A 19,885-nucleotide genomic window follows, 5' to 3' on the forward strand; every position below is an offset into this window, starting at 1 on the left:
ATATCCTCTTGTAATATTGCCCGGTTGAATGAGTTTGAATCATCAGCCAATTTGATGGAATTAATGCTTAAATATAACTACATTCAGATATAACTTTGAATTTATCAAGAACTACTGCTCATCTAAAATAAAAAATCAACTCGAATATTTAGCAAATGGAGATAAAAGATATTTGTCTATAGTTATTTATGTCAGTTTTTCGCCTATATTTTCTATACAGGTATGATTTGGCTAACCTCTACTTGGCCAGAAAATATTCCACAGTTAGAGGATTCGTTTATTAAATAAGTTAGGGGTTCAATTATATAGTCCTTGCATTCCAACAACAGTCACCCAGAAACCCTGGAGATGGGTTTTTTAAAAATCTATTATATATTAATTGAATTTCACAAAACAAAGTACTTTACGTAACTCACTCAATATTACATTGGGTCCTCTTCCTGGATTCCTCGTTCCTTTTAATCAATGGCTCCTATCTTGGTATGTTGTTAAATGCGTCACATATATGCTGTAGTAAGAAATAGCAACAGTTCAAATCTTACATTATAGTTGGATTAATGTAACTGAATTTGCGAGGTTTAGACGTTATCCATTATTTTACATTTGGTTACAATAGTTCCGATGCTAATCGAAGATAAATTAGCTATATTTTGTGTAGAGGTAACACCACTTCAATAACTGCCTTCGTTCAATTACTTTAACGCCATTCAAATTTTACCACCTTAACCACATTATACTATCGAATCTTCGATTATGGCCTTGTCGACACCCGATCGACTTAACTACGAATGTCCATTCTTGTTAGGTTCAAAAGCATAATATACTCTACAATTTTTCTATCGCGGTTAAATTCTTTTACGTGGAGAAATGGGCACTAAAAGAACATCTAATGATCAGGTGCATGCGTCAGCTAAGAAAAAACCTAATGGACATTGGTCCAAAGGACTCCTATCTTCAATGGCAGATCCAGATTTAATTGTCGAAGAGGACGATTTAATGACAGTTATTAAAGATAAATACCCGAAGGTATGTCATAATTTCCTTTTGAAACAACATTAGGTTTATTAGAAACAATATTTTGTAATTTTTGCCCTATGTTCTTGTTGCTAGGTATTAGTTAATCTCGGCTTTACGAGTTCGTGTTCATTATTACTTAATATTTATTTTAGGCAGAAATCCATTATTTAATTCTACCTAAGGAAGATATCTCAGACCTGGGAAAATTGCAAAAGAAACACCTTGCATTGCTTGAAAAGATGTATGCATGTGGGAATAGGATCGTGGAACAAAATCCTAATTATGAAATCCGGTATGTATCGAGAAAGTTGGCAAGTATCCGTGGTTCTTTGTGAGACTATTCATCACAGTAATGGCCATTGCAATTCGGCCCATATCTACAATTAGTTGACCCTCTGAACTAACCGAAATTTCAATTATAATGTTTAAATCATATTTGACTTCTGGCTACAGTGTTATTTATAATGTGAACTATTCGATATAATGCGTTATCAAGGCAACAACTAATGATTTTGTTCGTGAGTTCCTGTTTTCTGCCTGAATGAAAGTGAGTATTCCGCATTAGTCAACTGAAAAAATATACATCGGTGTGCTTACTGGCCTAAGAAACAAGACATTTGCAACTTCATAAATAGTTTTCGTAAACTTAAGTATATTTTTTAGCATATATCTACTATATTATAGCTGAAGATTCCGCATAATGAAAAGTGTAAGATTTATTTTATTATTGTAGTATACATACCTATCATTATTATTAATTATCAGCATAATATGGGGGCTGCATTATTGTGCAATACACCAGCAACTGTGTATGTATATTCCAATTTTAGTTGAGTGTATTGTAATGTGTATTACAAACTCCCTGTAAAAGATTGGGATGATAGAGGTCGAATTTATTTCAACAGATTGGGATTTCATGCTGTGGCAAGTATGAGTCGGCTTCACATGCATGTTATTAGCCAAGATTTCAACTCTCAGTGCCTTAAAACTAAACGTCATTGGAATAGTTTCACAACATCCTATTTTGTTCCAGCTTCATGTAAGTAAAGCAAGGAGGACCAAAATATTTGTGCTCATGAGTTCACTGGTCTCCTTTATATTGTAGACTAAATTTTAGAATTAATTGGCTCCTAATGAAAACTACCGTTAAAGCCATGTTACACCACCCCATTGAGAAAGCATATTTATAATGTTTGATGTATTCCTATAATTCCCACTATGATGATACATTTAAGCAAATGTGCTTAGTCTCTGGACTTTTATTATTATTTATTTTAAGAAAACGTTTGCTTTACTTAAGTGACATACAATTGAGGATTGTTTTTCTTATTTTCATATGCCGTTTTTCCTATAAATATTTCATTTGCCAGTCCATAAAGGACAAACATATGCATAAATTTTGTAATATGACAAAGCTAACGTTCCCGAGTACAGATGAGCTTAAAATCAATCATGCAGTTGAACTTGTATGGTTGCTAAACCCATGGGTTAGGCAGTATGTTACTGATGCTTTCAGTTGGACCTTCAAAGGAATTAATATTACAAATTATTATTATTCGACCAGTCAAGGGCAGTTTTGAATAGGGCATGGACTAAATATTACTGCCCAACCTGACGTGCTGCTAGACACCTTTGCATACTTTCCATCTGCATTCCATCCAACATGCCAAATACTTTCCTCCCTGTGCATTGCTTCCCTAATATTCTCCTCTCTGTTTCAGTCATCCATCATCCATTGCTACTCATTATGCCCTGTCCATATTTCCTGCCTTCTTTGAACCCCTCTGTTAGTCTGAAGTGACATTAATTAATGTACTTCATAATTTTTTAGATTGCACAGCCCTGCATTTTGCAATAATAAGTTTTTCATCTGTAAAATTATATTAATTTATCTCTTTCAGCTATCATATCTGAGCTGGAGAACAATGGATGCATAAAGAGAATTTCTTCTAAAACAGCAGAGAGCATGTTGGGAACTCCTTTAAAATGTCATAAGTGTTCACTGGAGCCAAAGACAATGCCCCAACTCAAGATGCATTTGATTACCCACTCTAAGAAAGGAAGTTAAAAGCAATCATCTCCTATGGAACAGAATTGATAGTGAGTAATTATATTACATTTCACATCACTAACTTTCACAAGCTTGTCTCTCCTACCTTACCCTTGTAATCTCAACCCATCTATCAGACTTTCATAATTATTCTCTTATGTTCGTTTTGAAGAACATAGAAGAGGGCAGATATAGGGTCCCCTCTTCTGGTAAAATTCCACCATTCTAGTAAATTTCCATTTGAGGGGGAGAGCCACCGAGGATGCATCTTCAACAAGGCAACCCCTCTCCCTCTTGTCTTCCATCATGGAAGAGCAAACACCTCTTATCTCATTACCTCTCAATATGTTGTGGATGCAATCAATTTCTTGCACAGCTTTACTGTTCACACATGGTGAAATTGTTTGTTATGTACCTGGGTAAAATCTGATATTATGGCTCTGTAATTCCATCTCGTGTCTTTAGCAATTGCATGAAAAAGGCTGGGGAGTTAACTATGAATTGTTGCAGAACAGCTTCGTTAAATTTTCCAGAGAAAATAAAGAAATATTGATGCTTTCATCGGAGCCAGCAAAATGAAAAATACTTGCCAAAGGTCAAACTTCATAATACCAGCGATATTTTTATTCTCCCCATTTTTTGGAAATTATACGAAACAATAAATTTTGAGACATATCATTTGCTTGTTGCACATTAGAAGAGTACAGAAATGTTAAGAAGCCTGAGAAGTATATATTTGTATGTTTTCAAATTATTGTTTAATATAAATGCCATTTTCTTCATGTGTGTGTGATGTTTATTTGTGTAGTTAGAGGTAACAATATTCATACTAATAGAAACTGCAAATACATGCTGTGGGTACTGTTAATGATGAGAATGTTTGGAATAATTTTTTTCTATTTCAATTGCTGAATAATTTGACCATTCTGAACTGTGAGCATGTGATCATATTAATGAATTGATGCCAGCCCACATTTCTGAGGAATCATTCAAAACATGAACTCCATAATTTGAAAAGAAAAATTTACACAAACATTTTTCATTACTCTCCCCATTACACGTATGCTTGCAATGGATATATTAAATCCGGTTTAGTGTACCCGTTTGTGAGCCTAGTTATTCTTATGATATTATTCTTACAATATATAGATTACTGGAGTTAATTTCATCATAATTATATCAAAAATTCATTTTATTATTTTTGCTGGTTGCTGCTACTTCCAAAAAGAATACTTCAAAATGTATGTTATTTCTTGGTTACCTTACCATGTTTCTCTTCTTCATTGTAGTCCATTTGTTTATCTGGATATTCAATTTAAAGATTTTATATGAACTAATTCAACTATATTATTGTTTTCCTTGTGTTCACTACAAGACAACAAAAGAACTACAAGCGTGTAAAGTAAATTTATTTTTCATAATATTTACTAGATTTTCATGACAGTATTTACGAGGGTGGTCCCAGAAGTACCCGAACCAACAAAGAAAGCACAAAACATTTTGGAAGAAAATGTATTTTTCAACATAATCTCATTTTAACTCCTCTCCTTTCCCAGCAATGTTCAATAAGTTTCACTCTTTTTATAATAAGAACTGTCTTGTTCCTCAAAATAGCCATTAACTGCCAACATCACTTAACGTTTGGAAAATCATTGACCACCGAGCCATTTTTTCAAGTTTGTGAACAGAAAATAATCCGAGGGGGCTAAATCTGGTGAATAGGGTGCATGAAGTAGCAATTCAAACGTTATAGTTCATGAATTTTGGCCATTGCATCAACGGATTTGTGAGTTCCAATGCAACAGTTTCAGAGTGTAAAAATCATTCGCCTTGACTGGGATCCCAGTCAAGGCGAATGATTTTTACACTCTGAAACTGTTGCATTGAAATGCACATTAGCGGATGACTCCGTTAAAAGTTACTGTTGCGGCATCTCCCGCAGTTTCTTTGGAATTTGATTTGTGAGTTAGTACATGGTCTTGATGAAACAACACTTTCTTCTTAGCCAAATGCGGCCGCTTTTGCTTGATTTCTTTGCTCAAACGTTGCAATAAGTTGGCATAATACTCATCGTTCATCGGTTTTCCTTTTTCGAGATAGTCAATGAAAATTATCCCACACACATCTCAAAATACCGATGCCATGACCTTGCCTACAGATGAAACTGTCTTTGCCTTTGGAGACGGCTCTCCCTTTTGAATCCATTATTCTGATTGTTCTATCGTCTTGAGTATGAGTGTGAAGTAAAGGACCCATCTTTAATCCATGGTTATGAAACGGCACAAATTCTGCAGCTGCTGATGCTGTGAAACTTTGCTAAACACTTGATTGAAACATCTTTACGACACTGGTTTTGCTCGAGTGTAAGCAAACATGGCACCCATCTTGCACACATCTTTCTCATGTCCAAATTTTCTGTTAATATGTGATATACCACACGTTTTGAAATGCCTACTATGTCTGCTAGCCCATGCATTTTTAGTCAACGATCATCCAGTATCACTTTATAGATTTTCTACACATTTTCCAGATTCTTCACCTTATTTGGTCGACCAATGTGATGCACATGTTGACGGATCATATGTCCTCGTTAAAATTCTGCTACCCAATATTTTACTGTTGTAAACAAAGGAACAGATTCACCAAGATTAGAATCCAGTTCAGCTTTTGTATTGGTTGTGCTGAGGCCTTTCAAATAAAAGCATGGTGTCACATAATGATGACCAATTTTCACATATTCTCTAAAAACATTCACTATTGATGGCTGTCAAATGAATACTAAACAATGTGGCGTCTTCAAACTTGAAACATATGCTTGAAAGATTGCATACTTTCTTATACAATTTTGCAAACAACTACCGCCATCTCTAGGTCAAGCCAGGTACTTATGGGACCAACCTCGTATGTAGCCACACTGTTCCTCCTCTTTCTATTTCTTTGTATCTGAATATTCAAGTGAATGATATTTTGCTAAAATATAACCTACTTTTTTATATGCCTTGCATAATTCATAAGAAAATAATAGAACTACTAGGTGTAAACTCATTTTTTTCTTTTTCTATTAAAATGTTTGTGATACATCAATGGTATTTGAGCCATAGCTATTATTTTAATCTATTATATAACCATTAAAATAGATAAATGTTATTGTTAGGTTTTACATTTATATTCCACTGCACTCTTATTTCAGTGACACTTGTTAAAATGATATACTTTTCTCACTGGTCTCATCTGTAATATTGACCAAGTGTTGTAAAAATTAGCATATCACCCATGCCATCCTGTCTTTATGCAGATGAAGCATAGAATTATTTTCCAGACTGTCAAAATTGTTGCATTAAGTCAGCACTTGGTCTGATTTTCCCTTCCAATGATACTCATCCATTTAAGAATGCTCAGTAAACTAATATTTTTTTATGTAGAAAGATGAAAATAAAGGTATTTATACAGCATTTTCACCAACATTTTCATTTTTCCCTTTAGATAATTTCCCTCTGATTGATTGGAATAATTTCAAGTTTCAGTACCCATCTCATCTTCTTTACTTATTAAATATTTGATTCAAAAGGAATTGAAGATGGCATATGATGAGTTCTGCACGTTTGGGATCCATGATGACTTGGAACAGTGGACCATATCACCTTTATCTCCTCAAGTGTTGCACTGGTTCCTTCTGCTCCGTTTGGTTATGGGCAGGATGCGTGTGTGTCAAATTGCCAACTGTCTGTGAGATGAGCAATGATAATCTTAGCAAAGAACAATTGTCATCTTTAGGCCAGCTCAGAAATTTAGTGAGACAATATTTTGAGGTATAATGTGGCAATAATCTTCTGTCATGAAGGTAGCTGTAAGAAGAAACCTGTAAAAAAAATTCAGATTTAAATAAAGTATGACTACTTTCATTCAAGTTTGAAATGAAGGTGAATATGTTTGGTTTTCTTTGTTTGCTGATAAATGAAATAATGTTTTTCTTACATTCATCATGCATTATTATATAATGCAATCTTATTTTTCTTAATGAAGTAATTTTTGCTGAGTAATCATGAAAGCTGAATTCAATCCCGAGTAAGGTGTAAATGAGACAGCCCAATAATTTGGAAATAATATCTAATAGTAATTTAATTAACAGGGAGTACAGTTTGCATTTAATTTTGGGCAAGGAACATTTTTCCTCTCAAAGTGAACTGTATTTTTGCCCTCTTAAAAGTATAATTAGAGTTTCCTTGGAGAAATAGGAGATGATGGGTTGACAATTTAAATAATTTGCAACATAGCTTTCTTAAGATATTGATGAAGAGAATTAGAATACTAACTGAAAATAACTGCTATCTTTATTCTTAAATAAGGTTTAAGAGTGAATAACTATGGGACCCAAAGCTGTTCATGAAGGACTACGAGGATAAAAGACAATAGGAACAATGGATTTTTAAACAAAGTTATTATCATACAGTAATCAGTAATTTCAGGGTTAACATTAGTTTTATCATTTTAAACTTTTAAGAAATAAAACGATTATCAATATTATATATCTTTGTGAAACAGAATTTTAAAAGCACTAATTGATGCCTATCAGTTATTAAGACATTGATTGAAAGAGGTTTCAAATAGGGGTTGAGTGGTTTCCTGATTAAACACTCTGCAATCCACACCGTCCTGGAATCAACACAGGAAGGATATGGGCACATGTTTAGCCTGATTAAGGGATTTATATTGAATATTCAAGGCATTTTGGCTTGTTACAGAAAATAGTACTTATTTGTATCTTAGGGTTACAATTAATCGCAAAAGCAGAAACATACCACAATGGGAGATGGAAAGGAGATTAGGTGTACATTTGTTTACACTGAATGCTTAAATAAGGCAAACTGGACCACAGCGTCAATGTTTGGTTAACTAGTTTGATTTAAAGCCCTGTATAATTTCACCACATACCATTAATTATTCTGGCAAGCAAATTGAACAAATTTATATAATGCTAGAGTGAGTTATTAGGATTAGTTACCAGATAACTGGCGACAGTTTACACCTCTACTAATGCATAAATAATTAATGTTTGTTGAATAGAATGGACCAAGGAATTAAGACTTGTCAACTGAACTGAACAGTTGATAAGTCTTAATTCCTTGGACAAAAACATTAAGGGGATCGAGATGGTGCGGGGGCTAACGTACTGGCTTCCCACCCTGAGGGCGCGGGTTCAAATCCCGGCGGTGTTGAATATTTTTCAGAGGTATCTCGATCCCTACTTGAGGTGCTTTGTGGAGGGCACTTTGAGTGAGTACGCCGTCCGTCGGATGGGACGTTAAACTGCAGACCCCTTGGCGCCTTTCGTAAAGAGCAGGCTAATGCCGACGCCGGGTTTCTCTCCACCCTTCATCCTTTCCTGTCCATCCCCTATGGCACAAATGACCTTAGCTGTCGGTCGCCTCCCCTTAAAACTACTACTACTACAAAAACATTAAATTCACTATGGAGAAAGAACTCCATTTTCTTTTAGATATATCTATATCTAAAAATAATCGGCAACTGGACTTCTCCATTTTTTGGTAAGATACTTGTACGGATCATATCATTCACTCCATGTCAAGACATCATTTCCCACAAAAATTAGCGGCATTCAACTCCATGGTCCACCATTTGACTAGCATTCCTTTATCTCCACAAAATACCCCAAAAGAACTTAAAATAATAAAAATGATAGCTGAAAACAACAGCTTTTGCTCCCGATTAGTCAAAAAATTGAGTAAAAAAAATTAGAGAAAACAGCTCTCAAATCAACCCCCAAAAAAGATGTCTCTAAGTGGAAAAGAATTCTCTTTCTGGGGAATTTATCCAGTAAAGTCACCAGATCTTTTCCCGACAACAATATTAAACCAGCCTACTATAATAGAGCCCACTTAGGAAACCTTTTATCAAACTGCAAAGAAGAAATTCCCATAATGGAAAGGAGTGGAGTTTATCAATTGTATTATGAGTGCTCTGCCTTCTACATTGGGCAAACCAGGAGGAAATTCAGTGATCATGTAAAGGAACATTACGCCTGTTTTAAAAATGGAATTATTTCTTCCAATTTTGCCCAGCACCTTATAGAAAATAACCACTCCAGTGACTTTGTCCCTAAAATTCTACATTTAGAGAAAAAAGGCTTAAGATTAGATGCCTTGGAACGTTGGAAATTTCAAAGAACAGTCATCATAAGGGTATGTTACTTAATGACCTAACTTATTCCTCCCGTTCCCCCTCCTGGACCCCCCCCTGATGTCCTACCCAACCGCCCTCTCTCACCCAGATGCCATACCCAACCGCCTTTTCCCCCCCCTCCCAAACGTACACAACAGTTTCCCTTCTCTTTCCCCTCCTCCCACTTCGCAAACACCCTCCCTTCCCTCTTCTCTGTCTACTATATAAAGCTCTGTGTCTTCTGTACTTTACCTGATGATGACTTTGTAAGTTTTTCATAAAATTTTAGTTAAGTGTTTAATAAAATATATGTGGAATAACCAAGTATTTCTTTTCTGTAATGCTTATTGTTAACACATGAACGATCCTATTTTATGCGTGACTTTTGTGAGCATATGATGAAGGGGAGAAAGAAACTTGGTTTTGGGACCAGCCTTCTTTTAGCAAAGATGACAAGAAGTCCCAAAAATTGAAACACTGGTCTTGTGGTGCTTGTTTCATGATACTAGCATGAGAAGTGGGACGTGATAAGTGAACTAAAAAATCCTGTACTGGCAGAATTCAAAGCTCTCCATGTGGGTAGTCAACAGACTAGCCAACACTTAAAGTTCAATTCACCTAGATGTATAGGTGGATTTATGCATGGATAAAAATATTTGTGTGACTGGGAAAGTGCCCTATCATCAGTCGTGACCTCTTAATTTAAAGTAGATTCAGGACCATTCTTGAGGACTACATATGCTTAAGGGTGTCCGCAGGATTTATTGTAGCATAAACATTCTGCCTATCTCCACCCAAAGATATTTCCTATCTTCCTCAAAGCCTATCATCTCCCTCCCTTCATCCCCTCTTGTCTTCTGTCTTTTAATATCCCTCAATCTCTCAATGTGTTCTCCATGCAATAAATCTACCTTCAAAATTTTACTCCACCACATCTAAATTCATTTATTCCTGTAGTAATCCGTCATATTTTCTCCACTCATTCATACCTACATCTCACAAACCTCTACCACATGTTACAGCTGGAACATTAACTTTAATTAAAATAAAGATCATCAAATTATTTTTTAGTATATACACCACGTTCATAAGATTGAATGTCAGAAGATATGCAGCTCAAGTGGTGGTCCTCAATAATTATGTTATGAAATTTGTTCTCGGTCATGACAATTGTATTTTACTAACTTTATGACCATTTTCATCCATAGTGCATCTTGTCATCAGGAGCATGACTGCTACAGCTTTTTCTGGCATATTGAGAAAGCTCCCTCCACTCTTAGGCCCTCAATTTTTTTACTTTGGCCAGTCTCTGAAATCTTCATTTGATAAGCATCGTCCTTGGGGGCTGATTTTTGTTTTTCCTTGGGAAATACACAAAAAATAGTTCCTCCCACACTGCACCAATTCTACCATTCACTTCACGTGTCTTGGCCTTTCTCAATAAATAACACTTAAGGTATTAAAAACAAGAATGCAAAGATTTCTTTGATGATCTCACACAATTTTAATTTTAAAATATCATACTCAACACACCTACATTTCTTGTATTTGTTTAGTCAACTTAATCTTGTACTCCCTTTTAATTATAGCCTTCCCAGTGAAATACCTGATCAAAGCTAAGAAATATTTACTAACAAATTCAGTTATTGAGGCACCAAAAAATCATAGGCGCCATATCGATATTACCGTAATTTGGATAGGAAGAAATAAATTCCCTGTTAATGCACAACCATGAGATAGAGAATATCAAAGGAACAGAGAACATCAGATAAAGCATAATCTACGGATAGCTACCAATTATGAGACAAAAACCTATTCATATGAAAATAGTAAAGAATGTGGATTTTATAAAGTTGTTCCTTCTGCTCAAAAGTTTACTAGCAAAACTGTAAGCAATTCCAGAAAACTTCGGTTTAATAAAATAGAATTGGCCATTAGAGTGAGAAGAAATTGGGTCTGCGTAGCTCATACTTGCTTTGTTGCCAACAAGTAAATAACCAGGACTTAAGGTTTTCATGCCTTTTATGATATAACTGCAGAGGAGGTCACAACCGAGAGCACATGGTTAACTGCCACAGTTACCTTGGAATACCCTACCATAACCACTGTCCCCTTTCTATCACTCAAAACAACTACATCATCTGCTAAGCATTGCTTGATATTAGGATTATAAATGTACACTCTATTAGTTATGATACATATGAAAAATTAAAGAAATCATACTTCTTTTATTTTTCACACAAATGTTAATGAAATTAAATATTAAGCTAGCATTAAATTTCATTTTAAAAAGGGCTATTTTAATACTAAGATATATACTGTCATTTTTTAATAAAAGCAACAAAAATGAAATAATTTCTCATACCTGTCCATTATGGTAAACATCATCTGAGCAGGGACAGATTGCTAAAATTTGTGCCACTGACTTCACTGGTCACCTTTTGCGTTCCCTCTGCACTCTCCATATGGTGAAGTAATGTTATGATATACGTATGCTGATGATACATCTGCAATAAGCATGGGAGAGAATTTTACAGATGATAACACCTCAGCTCATCATACTAGAGTATGATGAGCTGAGGTGCTATCATCTGTCAAAATGATGCAGGTAAAACAACTTGCTATTGAATGAAAATAAAACATGTTTTTCATAATTTCATAATAAAACTAATCCATCTATTTTAAGTCCTCTTCTAAGAGCAGATTCACATTTAATCTATTCACCAGTCCAGTTTCACAAAATTTTTGGGATTATCTCCAAGTGAAAATCTTGACTGGTATTCTCATGTTGATGAAATAATCAATAAAATGGCCACTGGCATATCATTTCAGGGTAAGACCTGTAGTCAAAACTGCAGGTCTGAACTCTGAAATCAAAGGGATCCACATGCCAGGATAGTGTCATAAACCCACTCACATGGGCACTGTCGCCTCATTTTCAGAATATATACGACAGATGGGAGTGTGTATGGACCATCTAGAGACTTCTAGTCTTCTCCTGTCCAGCTTCAGCCATTATGTGTGATCAACATGTCTACAAGTATGACATGGTTCTGTGTTTTACATGTGCAGAAATCTCATGGCATCAATATGAATAGAAATATAGGGTTCATCGTAGAGAATGATAAATGCAAGATTTGGTGGAATTACTCTTTTCTCAATGTGAAGCAGTTAGGGTTTACCAAGCCTGACACTGTCCTTAGTTTTATCACTTAGTTTTTACCATTAGCTGATATGAACATGATTGCAAAGTAGATGGAAAAACTTTGATCAAGAACTGCTGGGTGAGCTAAGGTAGATTTACCCAAGCTACTCAGAAAATATAGTAGTTCTCATTGTATGAAAGCTATGTGGAATTAATGGCTCAATCATATTTTATATCAAGTGAAGGGAAAAAGTGGACGCACTTGCAATGTTCATGCAGAGGGCAGTTCTGGGGCCCCTTTGTATACTCCATATGTATACTCCGGCATCAATATCACTAAAAATAGAGTCAAATATGGCTTTTCATACCTACGAGGGTGTGGGAAGAGGGTAAGGAGTCATCAAAGGCATCCACCTGCATGTCTCCATCCAATATGCAGCTTTCTTAAGCGTCCATTTGCCATCTCTCTGCTGCTGATCTTGTGACATGATGGCTCATGTCACAAGAGCAGCAGCATGCAAGAAAATAAAAAAAGGCTTTCATTGGGGAATAGAGGATGACTATTAGAAAGGAAATGATGCAACAGATTTGCGTTTTCAAACATTGACCTATTATGAGATAATGTAAAATTTAATTAGATTATGCAGTCAGTACTTGAAAAATTAGTGGTTTTACTTGATAAAAAGTAAATGCACATGAAAAATTCAAGGTGGTATACTTTTTCAACTGGCCTTGTCTAGGGCAAACAAGAGGACGTCCATATAATATGAGACAGTTCTGGCGAGAAAGGTTGTTGCGGCACCTATTGTACTGGCTACCAGCCCAAGAGCCCTGGTTTGAATCTTGGTGATGGTGGTATATGTCAAGGGCACCCAATGCCTGCTTCTGTGCTAAGTGGTGAGCGCTTGAAACAGAGTATGCCATCAATCACATGGGGTGGTAAATTGTGGATCCTTTTCATAAAGAGCACGCCTGTGTCAGGTTCCCCCCTTATTCCCTGAAAATCCTTACTACCAAATTACCCAACTTCATTTTAAGATTCTTACTTCCTCTGCTGTCAGGCACCACTTTTAATGCTTACATTTGGCTAGTCTCCCTGTAGTGATTACATCATCAGTATTGCAATCCTAGAATTGGTTTACTGCAGCCCATATCTTTCAAATCTACTGTATTTGAATGCTAGACAAGGCTGCATATTCTAGGAAGACTAATGCATACGAATAGGACAAGAAATTCATGAGTAACGATTACTTTCAGATGTATGAGTAGAAAATTAAAATTTTGGTGGCCGTTGTGCACACCCTGAGAAATGGTTTGACTTTATGTGACACTACCCTGTTAAATATCGTAGAGGGCGAGCGAAATGACTGTACCAACGCCCAAAATAACGAACAGGAACATAAACACGTGCTCTTCCAAAAGAGAAGTTTGTGGTTGTTCCTTCGTAAATTATTCTCTCAAGCAAAAATAAATCCTAAATGAACTTCAATCACCTTAGTAACTTCAAAGTATATACTGGATGTATTCATCGTTAAAGACACAACACCAATGTTCGCGATTCTATATTTCATATCTCACTAAAACGGAATCCTACGTTTTGTCAGCTCAAACATAGTAAGCTTTTCATGACGAAGTAAGTTTTTTCCACTCGCGGTACGAAGTAGGCACGATCACGGTAAACAAAGGTGATCTTAGATACGTTACTCTTGGCACGGGGCAAATATGAAACTCGATCGTGATAAACATGAAAACTGAAGAAAATGGAGATATTTATACACATTCTTACGAAGAAATACTCAAAAAGTTATATCTGAATACTTTTAAACTTCTTAAAGCGTATAGCTAACCATATTAACCTTATATAATAAACCAGGCAATCAAGACTTACAAATCAGTATTCGTTCCTCCGCCATCCGAAAACAAACAAATGGCAGTTGGTGAAGGAGACGCAAATCGTGCATCAGATGTTAGTGAAAAGTGTTTTGAAGTAGTTAGATAAAATGTAGTTTACACCGTCGCTATGTTGTAACTTAATTGCGTGGCGTTTTGAGTTCAAAATGAAGATGTAAAACAGAAAATAAGTATGATGAATCGCATTGCTTATGATTTCTTGGAGATAATATTAAAAAATATTAAGTTTATTACACCTGGGGAAGACCTCTAGTTCTGTGCTAATCGAAGGGCTCCTACAGTAACATTTGTCGGTAGATCGTACTGTTTTTCTAGATTTCAGAGGAAAGTTAGTGCATCTTTATAATTTGCTAGATATGGCGGATGACGAAGAGCTCACTTTACCTCGAGCGTCAATAAACAAAATGATCAAAGAAATTCTACCTAACATTCGAGTAGCAAACGAATCGCGTGAGTTAATATTAAACTGCTGTACTGAATTCATCCATTTGATTTCATCTGAAGCTAATGATATCTGCAATCAACAATCAAAGAAGACAATTAATGCTGAGCATGTACTTCAAGGTATTTGCAACAGATATGTCAGTAATAAAATCATGTTAGGTGCAACTATTCATTTAATCGACTTTTTAAGGTTTTTGTTGGATTGTAATGATCACGGAAAACTTTCATGTTATTTTGCACTTTTAAAATCGTTTGGTGTTGAGTGACATTTTACCCACATGTTCATTCTGCTTTCCTTTTACTTTTGGAGTTATAACAAATTAATATGTACATTGGCATCATGCCCTGCCAGTAGTAATCATTCATAACATTGACCAGAAACCAGCATACATCTGAAATAATTGTACACCTAGCCAACCTGTACAAACATATGTGCATATGATTAGCTTACAAAAATTTGACCTATATACTAATGCCTTTGTTAACATATTTACTCTAAGCCATTTCGTTATGATGTTGAAACATGAAGTAAGGCTTTTTCTTGGGTTTAATTGGAATGTTGCTTAATTTTAATGCCGTCACATTAATGTGTGTCGAACTAAATTGAATTGAATTTTAGCAAACAAATTTTTCTAGCTTCATAATCATATTTCAAATTTTCTAACATTTCTTTCTGTACATCTAGTCTTAAATTATAGTGCGTACACACATGTTCAAAGTCCCATTATTTGCTATACTATACTATCTGAAAGGTCAGATTTGTGAGTTTTTAATACCCTAATATGTAGGATATTATTAAATAATGTTTTTTGCATATTATGTCTGATTTGCATGCCAAGTATCTCAAAAATTGAAATAGTTGGCATGAGTGTTAAATATTCAATTTGCATTACAAAATCAATTTATAGTGTACATGTTGTAGATGCATATGGGCGAGTGCTTTTTGCTGGAAGGGGAGGGAGTTAGGATCTGATAGCAAGTGAGGGAGAAGCGAGGTGTTTGGAAGAGGCTGAAGACTTGAAAGGAATAGGAGATTGTTAAGCAGGACTTCATTGAACTGGAAATGAAGGCGTTATGCATGGTGTGGAGAAAGAATTATTATCGTGGTTTCCAGTTTCTAAATGGTTTCACATTAGCCCTTCTTGCTGTACATAAAATGAAGATATTCAGGAGACCATGTAGTTTTCGGGCATACTGAATAACTAGTCAGCCATGAAATTCCAAAACGTTTTTTGATAGTGCCTTCTTCAAGTTATTTTAGAAGTTCCTTATACATACTAAAATAATATTGGAAATGTGTATTGTATTTTTGTATGATCCCATTTTGAAACTTGCAGGATTTGTTGAAAAAGATGAGATAAAAGTATCTTGTTTCATGTGAAAATAAAACTATATTTTGGAGTTTTCATAGCATAGATTATATCTAATTAGTTTAAATGCATTAATCCCATAATGTCACAAACATATAAACTTAATTTGAGAGTTTCAATGCAACAATTTCACAGTAAAAATCATTCGCCTTGACTGGGACTCGAACCCAGATCCCTCAATATCCGGTCGAGTGCTTTAGCCACTTAAGCTACCGAGGCGTCCTCTTAAACTCTGAAATTTTGGGGCTTTTAAAGGAACTAGAAAGTCTCTAGTTCTAGTTCCTTTAAAAGCCCCAAAATTTCAGTTTAAGAGGACGCCTCGGTAGCTTAAGTCGCTAAAGCACTCGACCGGATATTGAGGGATCTGGGTTCGAGTCCCAGTCAAGGCGAATGATTTTTACACTCTGAAATTGTTGCATTGAAATGCACATTAGCGGATGACTCCGTTAAAAGTTACTGTTGCGGCATCTCCCGCAGTTTCTTTGGAATTTGTTAATTTGAGAGCTTTTAAGTAAAACCTTTACCATACCTCTAACTTACTGATGGTACGCCAGTATTAAAAATGTGTAGAAAATTTATATGCTTGCTCTAATTTGTGAAAATTTGACAGATATAGCTCAAAAATGAAACAAAAGATGTGAAAAAATAAGAACTCATTTCCTCTGTAGATACTGCCAGAATTGTGAGTTAGGCCAAGATTGATAATGGTGAGTTGTGAGCTTGGATGAATCGACATGGTATGACCCATTTGTTGCTCTCTTAGCGAACCTAGAAGGAAGTAAGAGTTATTAATTTTTGCTGTTTAGTTTTTCGTAGTAATGGAAATTATAAATTTTTATGATAATTTTTTCATGATAAAACATCTTCATTTTATAATGTTTATGCTTAAAAAAATGCATTTGCTAGATCAGACTGTAATACTCTATTTATTACTTGACTTCATCATTTCATAAAATAATTTTGAAACAATCAGCTAATATAATTTCTTTTCTTAGCTTTGGATCGATTGGGTTTTGGAGACTACCGGGCTGATGCAGAAGCTGTAATGAAGGACTGCAAAGCCGTGGCTGCCAAACGCCGAATGCAGTCCACAAGATTGGAAAATCTAGGCATTCCGGAGGAGGAATTGTTGAGGCAACAGCAAGAATTATTTGCCAAGGTAGGTAATAACAATTATTCGGAGCATCTTTGGATTGATGTTTCCTGTGAAACTATTCATCATGTGCTGGTGTATGCAATGCACATGTGTACATAATCAGATTTGATAAGTATTGTATAAGAACATTGAATTATGATTATTTTTGATTAAGTCTGCAACATTCTATGCACAAAAAATTCACTGATGAAGGAACTCGTATTTGCTTTTAAGGTTACCTATGCTAGTACCATTTTGGTAAAACTTGATTATATGTATTAATTGAGTGATTCTGAGATTTCTTTTATCGTGGAGACGAAACGTTACACCTTTGACACAATTTGTTTGATGATCACGCATGATCAGCGTTATCATTAAACAGACTTCTAGTGACTGCCTTATCGCCTCTGATATTATTTAACCTTTGCACAAAATATTATTAAACCTTAATCCCAATCCCATAGCCCAAAAAATCTAAAATAATATATTTGACCACAAGTTAGGAAAAATGTATGATCACTAGTGACCCTAAGATGCTAGCGGAACGAGTTGTAAACAAACTGAAGTAGCAGGCACACAATCATTCTGGGAATTCCCCTTTCCTCGTCATTTGTTATGCAAAAGGACGCTCACTAAGCAAGGTATTTTTGCATGTAATATTTTTACTTGTTATGTGATTTACAATATGAGATCCTCGTTATGTTAGGTTCCACTATATATGCTTGATAGAAATGCTCTAAAATCAGTACACTGCTGCACAATGTAAGCGTTAAATACTAGCAAGCAGGCTAAGTAAAGATATAATCTGGTTATTGCTAGTGCATTAGTAGGTGGCTAGCAGGAAAATAACAATTTAATGATTTTCATAAGTTGTAACAAGCATTGATTTCACTCAATCTATTATAAATGAACATATACTAGACTAGAATTACCAATGATGTAATAGGGTGTTGTTTAAAAATTTATCAAATATGGACACACTTAAGTTATAGTTCATAATTTCATAATTTGCAAATCCTCAATGTAACATTCACTGAATTCTTTCAGGCAAGAGAAGAACAGGCGGCTGCTGAGCAGCAGCAATGGGCCCAGCTGCAAGCAGCTGCACAGCTTATGACATCAATGCAGCAAAAAGTTAATGAAGAAGGAGATGAGGAAGATTATTCTTAAGAGCCACTTAATGCCTCCTTAGGATTAATTATTCATGAAAAAAGGTCTTAGGGAGTTAAAATCCTAAAGAAATGATGTCTCCCTAATAACAAGACGTTTTGTGGTTGTATGATTTTTTGTATGATTGTTTAAACAATAATTAAGGAAAGATTGGTGTCTGCTAAAGATAAAATAAAGCAATAATGAATTTCAAATCTTGGTTTCATTTGTAGTGTTTTGTAATGGGTTTGATGGTGCAAGTCCATGGTGGGAACCTCTAAAGGTCAAGGACTAGAACAAAACTGACTCTGACCAAAGGAGAGACTAATAATAGATTGGGCCATGCTAACAACGAGGTCTGCATAAGAGGGACGCAATATATAGGAGTAAATGATACATTTTTCCCACTGGAAGAAGAGTTCCCAAATTACCCACTGGATGGTAGCCTTAGTCATCACTGATTGGCCAAGCCTGCCATTATCTTTTGGTTGAAGTCCACCTTTACTATACCAGGCAGCTTTTGAAGCTGATCTATATGACTTCCTGGTGGGAAACCGTGGGGCCAAAGGAGAAAAATATCATCGATATAGCGGGCCCAGAAGAATGGTTTGAGGGTTTGTTGTTGCAGAAAGTCATGTTCTGGTTTACCCATAAAAAGATTGGCGTATGCAGGAGCCATACGCGTGCCCATTGCATTGCCTTTTATTTGTAAATATATTTTGTTGTTGAATTGAAAAGCATTTTGAGTGCACCTTATATTTCGTCTCGCACTCCTTTCGAATACCAAGTGCAAGAAAATTTGGCCTCTCTTTTTATTGGAATCATAAAATTTTAACATTCATGGATAGTATATAGTATCACTTCGCTAATGGGAAAAGTGATTAGGATACTTCAAGTCTTTTTTCTCTAATTATTAATCACATGGATGTTTACATGGGTTTTAGTAAAATTATGAAAAGAACGTTACAATCTTAGTTTGATTAACCACTAACTGACTGCCTTCATTGCATCTCCGTGACATCACCGGGGTAATAGAAGAGGCAAACTTATATTTTGCACTCTACACAATGTGTGAGTATTGAACATTACGCGAAATGAACTGAAAAAATTTTGTTAATAATTTTTTCAAATTCCTGGATTAAGATTTTCATTCTCACAGTTCATCCTGTAGTGGTTTAGCATGAAGAGTATACAAATACAAAAACATGAGTCAATTGTTTTTTATACTACATTTACAATGAAATACATTAACTGTTTATTTTCCTTCCACCACAAATTTGATGTATTTTTTTCAAATTTTTACAGGACTTTTTCTTTACTCTTTCTTTTATATTTATTACATAACTCCTCACATACTGTATTTTTGATACTTGTATGTACCTAATACCTGTATACTTGCATTTAACAAATGGCTAGTCTCCATTTTAGATAGTAGTCGATCTACAAATTGTGTAGCAAACCCCAAGGAGACAAAATTATATGGT

The 19,885-nt window shown here is 35.2% G+C and overlaps 2 protein-coding genes and 1 long non-coding RNA gene across 9 annotated transcripts; 2 read left to right on the plus strand and 1 right to left on the minus strand.

The window, feature by feature from the left end:
- The first annotated feature begins 764 nt into the window (after window positions 1-764).
- Aptx (aprataxin) lies at window positions 765-6,996 on the plus strand. 3 transcript variants are annotated; one of them, XM_071591280.1, is made up of 5 exons: window positions 765-1,026; window positions 1,170-1,309; window positions 1,923-2,056; window positions 2,919-3,117; window positions 6,592-6,996. In XM_071591280.1, exons 1-4 carry the CDS (start codon window positions 868-870, stop codon window positions 3,083-3,085), a joined length of 600 nt encoding a protein of 199 aa, XP_071447381.1. In that variant the 5' UTR covers window positions 765-867; the 3' UTR covers window positions 3,086-3,117; window positions 6,592-6,996. The 3 variants fall into 3 exon arrangements, with proteins under 3 accessions (XP_071447381.1, XP_071447380.1, XP_071447382.1); XM_071591279.1 differs by having other exon boundaries at window positions 6,636-6,996; XM_071591281.1 differs by lacking the exon at window positions 6,592-6,996 and adding an exon at window positions 6,258-6,371.
- LOC139693094 (uncharacterized) lies at window positions 6,820-14,313 on the minus strand. Of its 5 annotated transcripts, XR_011701959.1 has the most exons (4): window positions 14,281-14,313; window positions 12,761-12,928; window positions 11,613-11,754; window positions 6,820-6,926 (listed from the first exon to the last, which is right to left on the minus strand). It is a non-coding gene; the product is annotated as an uncharacterized lncRNA (long non-coding RNA). The 5 variants fall into 5 exon arrangements; XR_011701965.1 differs by lacking the exon at window positions 12,761-12,928 and having other exon boundaries at window positions 14,281-14,307; XR_011701971.1 differs by lacking the exon at window positions 12,761-12,928 and having other exon boundaries at window positions 11,613-11,808; window positions 14,281-14,297.
- A 34-nt stretch (window positions 14,314-14,347) lies between these two features.
- NC2beta (negative cofactor 2beta) lies at window positions 14,348-18,610 on the plus strand. The gene is made up of 3 exons (XM_071591282.1): window positions 14,348-14,867; window positions 17,113-17,276; window positions 18,300-18,610. Exons 1-3 carry the CDS (start codon window positions 14,660-14,662, stop codon window positions 18,420-18,422), a joined length of 495 nt encoding a protein of 164 aa, XP_071447383.1. The 5' UTR covers window positions 14,348-14,659; the 3' UTR covers window positions 18,423-18,610.
- Window positions 18,611-19,885: the final 1,275 nt, after the last annotated feature.

This window comes from Hetaerina americana, unplaced genomic scaffold, assembly GCF_022747635.1.
Source record: "Hetaerina americana unplaced genomic scaffold, ioHetAmer1.1.p SCAF_1, whole genome shotgun sequence".
NCBI classification, from domain to species: domain Eukaryota; kingdom Metazoa; phylum Arthropoda; class Insecta; order Odonata; family Calopterygidae; genus Hetaerina; species Hetaerina americana.

Coding starts and splice junctions, on each gene's coding strand:
- Aptx (XM_071591280.1), top strand. CDS start 868: ATGGGCACTAAAAGAACATCTAATGATCAGGTGCATGCGTCAGCTAAG. Junction 1,310..1,922: donor AATCCTAATTATGAAATCCG/GTATGTATCGAG, acceptor TTATTTCAACAG/ATTGGGATTTCATGCTGTGG. Junction 2,057..2,918: donor CTATTTTGTTCCAGCTTCAT/GTAAGTAAAGCA, acceptor TATCTCTTTCAG/CTATCATATCTGAGCTGGAG.
- NC2beta (XM_071591282.1), top strand. CDS start 14,660: ATGGCGGATGACGAAGAGCTCACTTTACCTCGAGCGTCAATAAACAAA. Junction 14,868..17,112: donor TGCTGAGCATGTACTTCAAG/GTATTTGCAACA, acceptor TTCTTTTCTTAG/CTTTGGATCGATTGGGTTTT. Junction 17,277..18,299: donor AGCAAGAATTATTTGCCAAG/GTAGGTAATAAC, acceptor GAATTCTTTCAG/GCAAGAGAAGAACAGGCGGC.